The sequence below is a fragment of the Sinocyclocheilus rhinocerous genome, unplaced genomic scaffold, assembly GCF_001515625.1.
Source record: "Sinocyclocheilus rhinocerous isolate Xijiao unplaced genomic scaffold, SAMN03320098_v1.1 scaffold371, whole genome shotgun sequence".
Lineage (NCBI taxonomy): Eukaryota > Metazoa > Chordata > Actinopteri > Cypriniformes > Cyprinidae > Sinocyclocheilus > Sinocyclocheilus rhinocerous.
In genome coordinates this window covers 79,038-84,877 of record NW_015624205.1, presented here as the reverse complement: position 1 = coordinate 84,877, position 5,840 = coordinate 79,038, and the positions used below count along the sequence as shown (strand labels likewise).

Here is a 5,840-nt window from a genome sequence, read left to right as displayed (position 1 = left end):
GAAGCGTGAAACAAATAACGCGTTCTACGGAGCCACTAAAAGGTTAGCCGTTTGCTAGCGGTAGCCTGTTGCATTACAGTACATGAAAGTTCACTTACCACATACACAGAGTAAGGAGAAATGTCTGATAGGACGATGGCGATTTATTTGCAGATCCTTAGCACCAATGACAAACATCTAATCTTGTCAAATGTGTGGTAAGTACTGCCGCTCCATAGTATAGAGTCCTTGTGATCGCGAATCTCAAAAGTGAAAGTGAAAGTAAAATGAGAGCGCGCAATCGAAAGCGGTTTCAATAGTGGCTCCCTGATGCCCGCAATGTATATACAGTCGCCTATACTTACCTAACGATATAATTGCAAGAAAAAGTATTGAAATATTTTTTTATCCTCCCATCTCGTAGGCTATTTATTCCCTTTAGGGTTTCCGTAGTACACTTCATTTCCTTTCCGAACACGGAACTGGGATGCGGCAGATTGTGGGAGAGGGAGAGAGAGAGAGGGAGAGGGGGTGGGGGTAATCACGATGTCAGCTTAACATCGTGATGGCTGTCAGCCATCGGCGATGGACGATGGCATCGTCTATCGGCCCAACCCTATTCACTATAGTTTCATAAAGTTTAATAAAGGCTAAAACAATCTAAGTCTAATCAGTTTCCAAAGAAATATGTGGTCTCCAAAATACCTTAATATTTATATATCCTGAATTCAGAAAACATTTGTCAAGTTGTCAGACTTGACTGCATTTATATTGCAGTCCAGTTAAATGAAGAGACAATTTGTCTATTGTAATATGGAACATAAAATAAGACTCCCATAGAAAGATTATGTTTGAAAAGAGACATGGCCATTGTAACATAACTGTATCCTCTACACTAGGAGTTTCACAGCGGGCACACATATCAATTTGACGTCAAATAATAGTCCTCGATGGCGCGCCTATAGCCTTGTAGGCAGAGCGCCGACACGGGCGTCCCGAGTTCAAATCCGGCTCGCGGACCGTTCCAGATCAGGCGCCCTCTCTCACTTCCTGTCGTTAAATTGTCCTATCTAAATAAAGGCAAAACGCCAAAATCAAATCTTTAAAATAAATAGATAAATAATATGAGTCATTCAAGTGGTAATTGAGTGAAAATAGGAAGTTAATCCCACACTGAAACTGGTTTAATTTATATGTAGGCCAATGTTTGACATTCAGTTTACATCAAATCAACTCCATGTCAAGTTTTTGACATCAGTTTGATTCGCATGTTTGACCTGTTTTTTTATGTCAATTTTTATGTCTTTTCAACACAACCCCACTGGGTTGTGCTTTTATCCCGATGATCGCCGCTTGATGCTATATTTATTTTTACATTTAGGTATACATTCACCTGGGCCTCTGGGACCCCAAACAATAATGAGGTTCATATCAACAGATTCATGTGAGAGGTAGTTTCACTTTCTTTCTATTTATCAGTCTATTACAGCAAATCAAAGTATCCATGCTGATCACAAATATTATTGTGAACTAACTTATAACAAATATGTATAGGCCTAGGTAGCGTGAACAGCATTAAGTGTATTTGTGACTCAACTCTCAGCACACTATCAAATTTAGGGGGAGGAGGACATCAACAAAGACTAGCAAAACAACGTGATTCACTTGCGTGTGCCCTATGTGAGGCAGAGTGCAGCTATTGTGACTAGCGCAGATACTTCTGGAATGAAAATACTACTATGTTGCGCTTTTTGTCAACTTTTAACCAGTGTTCAAAGCACCAAAGACTAAAACTTAATGCAAGTTCGACATTTTCTCACCACGCTGCGTCCAGCCGCTGTTCCGCTGATGTCCCGTAACGCGAGGCGGAATTCCCCTGCCTTCCCCGGGTCCATGCTCAGCTGTAGGCGGAGAGAATCGTCTCCGGCCCCCGGGAGACAAAGCGGTCGTATACCTGAGTGGCATACTGACACCTTCACCGACATCAAAACAGTGCTGCAGGCCGATCGCGAGGCCTCATGGCCGACATGAGACGATGAAGACTGGGCCGGCGGAGGTGTGTGAGTCCACCCGCCTGAGCTCAGCGACATGCCGCCGCCGACTGACTACTTCAGGCGTGAATGTATCGTGTTGACACTCCAGTACCAGCCGGGTTTGTGTGCTAATATGATGTTTGGAGATATCCTACGACTCCCTGATCCGGACACATACGCAGAAGTAGCGGCCTTGTCATCTTTGTTTTAGTTTCTGATGGGAGGGCAGCCCAGCGTCAGAGCAGGAAGAAACACGGCTCAAGCAGAAACAGACATTTTACTCGATGAGAGGCGCTGCGCCTCCTGTTGAAAACACATACTCACATACACTCTGCTTTTTTTTATGTAGGGGATATCCCAATTTTCCATGTCGAGCTTAAATTTCATCTCATGAAACTGTAACTGTAATGTGACTGTGGTGAGGTTACCTGTCGTTACAGTTACATGATTGCACAAAAATTCTGTTTAGGCTGGTTAGGCTGTTGTTTACTGTGCTTTTATGTTCTTACTATGTTTTAATTTAAAAAAAAACACGGTTAAACCATAAGGACTGTAGTAAAATCATGGTAAATATTATTATTATTATTTTTTAATTAAACTATCGCTAATGTAGTAAAACCAGCCATGTCTAACTGGTGTGTTCTGTTTATCCATTTGCAGGCAGGTTAGTTTCAAAAAATGAAACTAGTAACAAAAAATGAAATCTTCAAATTTATTATATTTCGAATTTATTGTTTTTTATTTTGATAATTCGAGAAAATGTTCAATGTTGTTTAAATAAATAAATAAATCCTATTTCTTATTCAGGCACTTTACCCATGAACTAGGCTACGTCCTAATTGTCACATCCCACTAGCAGAGGATCGAGTTACCGCTTAGCATTCTAAACACCTTCTCTGAACATCATAACAGCTTCTAACTATGCATACAACCTAGGCACACAATGCCTAAATAATCTGTGTTTAAAATATTAGCATTTAACTTTTTTTTTCCACTACAAAAAGCAATAAACACTTTGCAAAGAATTCATAAAATAGCCAATTGCTCTCTGGGCGTGACCATTTAGCATCGACTACATTTAATTGACAGGCCAAATAGCCAATAGAAGTGTCCATATTATTTTCCTGAGCACACAGTGGGCGTGGTCATCATCAACGGAAATATTTCAGACTGCTAAGAGGCGTGGCTTGTACGCTGTTTTCAGAGATAGAGACTGTTGTTGGTTTTTTTCGAGATTTTTACTAACATAAGACAAGAAATAGTAGACGTAATCGTTAGCGAGAAGTCACAATTGCTAGTTTAAGTATCGGTTGCTCAAGTCGCGTCATATAAACCGACGCTTATATCGTTTTCAGAAGGTAATTTTGTTCTAGGTCAAGTAAGGGAATGCTGCTGCTGCAGTCGCTGTCTTGGAGCTCGACACAATCGCTGAAATTTATGTTGCGTTTTTTAAAAATAAGAAGCTTTGTCGTAAGAGAAAACGCCTGCAGAATATGTCAATCTCGACCGAGTCATTTTCAAATCTAATGAATTTGCGTTGTACAACGTATTTTATTGCTGTCCCGCACCGCGCGTAGATCCCAGAGCATTTTAGCTTGTATTGTGTTGTTAGCTGGACAACAACTACGCAAACCGATCTGTCTGTGAGCCGAACGTAATTTACCACTCTATTCGCCCAGATTTTTTTATTTGGAAAGTGGCAGTACAACAGTAAAGGTAAGCATTACAATCGATACACTGTGATATGTCGTCAATATTAAAGCATAGCTGGTCAGTAGTAACTTAGGTCAGCTGGTGGATGTAAATAATCGAATGCATTTATACCTAAACCACTTTGCTCTTTCATAATGTAATATTGTCTTATTTGCTATTTGTGCCAGTAAAATATGCCCATTTTAGTCTTGTTTTTGTTTTAACCCCACACGCCCAGGTCGATTTATAAAGTAGGAAGTGCTTTAAGGAGTTGTTGGGGGGGAGGGGGTCGACAGGCAGGCAGATGAGCTCTTACGATAGTCTTTGGTTTTCAGATGTAGAGTCTACATCTAATAATACAAATAATCCGCCTTTTTTAATGCAGTTTTATGGGTGGTCTATTGTTTTTGCAACTAATGCAGTAAAAAATAAAATTATGTATTTATTTAAACGAACATACTATTTTCTTGTTTATACATACAAGTATGCTGTGAATGTGTCCATACGTAAATTTGTTTTTACGTAACGCACTAAGCGGGAGTCATTTAACTTTTTAATGTAAATAAGCAACGCTACACGCACCCAACTGGTTCTATTTTGGCATCTCCATTAGTGTTTCATTTTAACTCGATACAATTAGTTGCATCATTAAATTTGGTATGTAACAGGTTATGCACAAAGAATGAAATACAGATACTTGGCTTCTGTTAAGTGTGTGTTTTTTCCAGCTATGAAGCTTTTAGAGAATTCCCGTTTTGAGGCATTGAGCTCCCAGCTGTGTGTTGAAACTGGAGACTCTCACATCTTAGGCAGGTATGAACTTTAGAAATAATGTCAACTGCTTTTTCTTTAAATGTTTTTGAACTCTAAGAGTTGTGATTTACAAAAATGTGGGTACCCTGTAAAACCTGGAAATATGAGAGAAAATGTAAAGTGTGTTCAGGCTTTGCAAAGTCTTAAATGGATAAGTTTAGCCAAAAATGAAAATTCTGTATTTTACTCACCCTTATGTCATTCCAAACTTTGACTCTTCAAAACTTTAGTGCTCAATGGATATGTTGATCAATGTTTATATATGAATGAAAGCCTCAATTAAATCTGTTCATCATATAAATGTGTCTCTTCAGAAGACTAGAATCAAATCACTCTATTCATATGGATTATTTTTTATGATCTCATTATGAACTTTTTGAATCTTCAAATGAACTGTCGATGAGGGGACAGAAATTTCTCAGGTTCCATTAAAAATACCTTAATTTTTGTTTAGAATATGAATAAGTCATAAAGGTTGATGAATGACATAAGGGTGAGTAAAATGCTGACAGAATTTTCACTTTTGGGTGAATTGTCCCTTTGAAGTCATGTACATGAATTAACTCTAGAATTAATGCACAGATTAATGAATACACAGTTCTAAAATATTTAATTGGGTACAAATGGCTCTTTCTGAGTGCAGTCTCTCTAAAAATGTTAAGAATCCTTATCCAGTAGACACAAACAACTGGAAAATTCATGGAAATTCATTGGTCAAAAGAGCACCGGTAACCCTGGATTTAGGTTGTTTTAGATGGTTTAATCCTTGTGTTCAGGTGTTTGTTCTGGTGAACATCCTGTGTCCTGTCACACATCAACACACACATACTTTGATTCTTCCTGTGGTTATTGTAGTGTCAAAGCGTCATGTGGATAAGTGTTTTAGCTTTTATTGTGCAAACCTTAGCATTTTGGAGCTCAGCAATTCTTATAATTTTAACAACTGTGTGTCTCTTAATTCAGTAGTTATATACTTAAAGGGGTCATATGATGCGATTTCAAGTTTTCCTTTCTCTTTGGAGTGTTACAAGCTCTTGGTGCATAAAGAAGATCTGTAAAGTTGCAAAGACTAAAGTCTCAAATCCAAAGAGATATTCTTTATAAAAGTTGAGTCAACCACGCCTACCTAAAACGGCTCGTTCTAACACGCCCCCACAAGTCTACGTCACGAGGGGGGAAGATTTGCATAACGCCGCCCAAATGTGTACGCAAAGAAAGAAGGCATAACTTTTATTCTCACTGTAGTAGCCTATTGTTGTTGCCGGGGCCGCCATGTCGTGAAGGCTCTGTGTTTCGTTGTGAAAGCGAAACTACTTTGTTTGG

At 38.9% G+C, this 5,840-nt stretch overlaps 2 protein-coding genes across 3 annotated transcripts in view; one reads left to right on the top strand and one right to left on the bottom strand.

Annotated features, from left to right (window-relative positions):
* LOC107739381 (ranBP-type and C3HC4-type zinc finger-containing protein 1) overlaps positions 1 to 2,471 on the bottom strand; it is a 24,641-nt gene extending 22,170 nt beyond the window's left edge. The window contains exon 1 of the mRNA XM_016551482.1: positions 1,800 to 2,471. Within this exon, the coding sequence (XP_016406968.1) occupies positions 1,800 to 2,069 (270 nt within the window). The 5' untranslated portion in view covers positions 2,070 to 2,471. The remainder of the gene's footprint in view (positions 1 to 1,799) is intronic.
* Positions 2,472 to 3,172: 701 nt separating this feature from the next.
* The window catches only part of LOC107739365 (repressor of RNA polymerase III transcription MAF1 homolog), an 11,336-nt gene continuing 8,668 nt past the window's right edge, over positions 3,173 to 5,840 (top strand). Inside the window, exons 1-2 of one of the 2 annotated variants that reach the window (XM_016551465.1) lie at positions 3,173 to 3,728; positions 4,433 to 4,517. In XM_016551465.1, coding sequence (XP_016406951.1) covers positions 4,435 to 4,517 — 83 coding nt within the window. In that variant the 5' untranslated portion in view covers positions 3,173 to 3,728; positions 4,433 to 4,434. The remainder of the gene's footprint in view (positions 3,729 to 4,432; positions 4,518 to 5,840) is intronic. The other variant, XM_016551472.1, reaches the window with a different exon arrangement.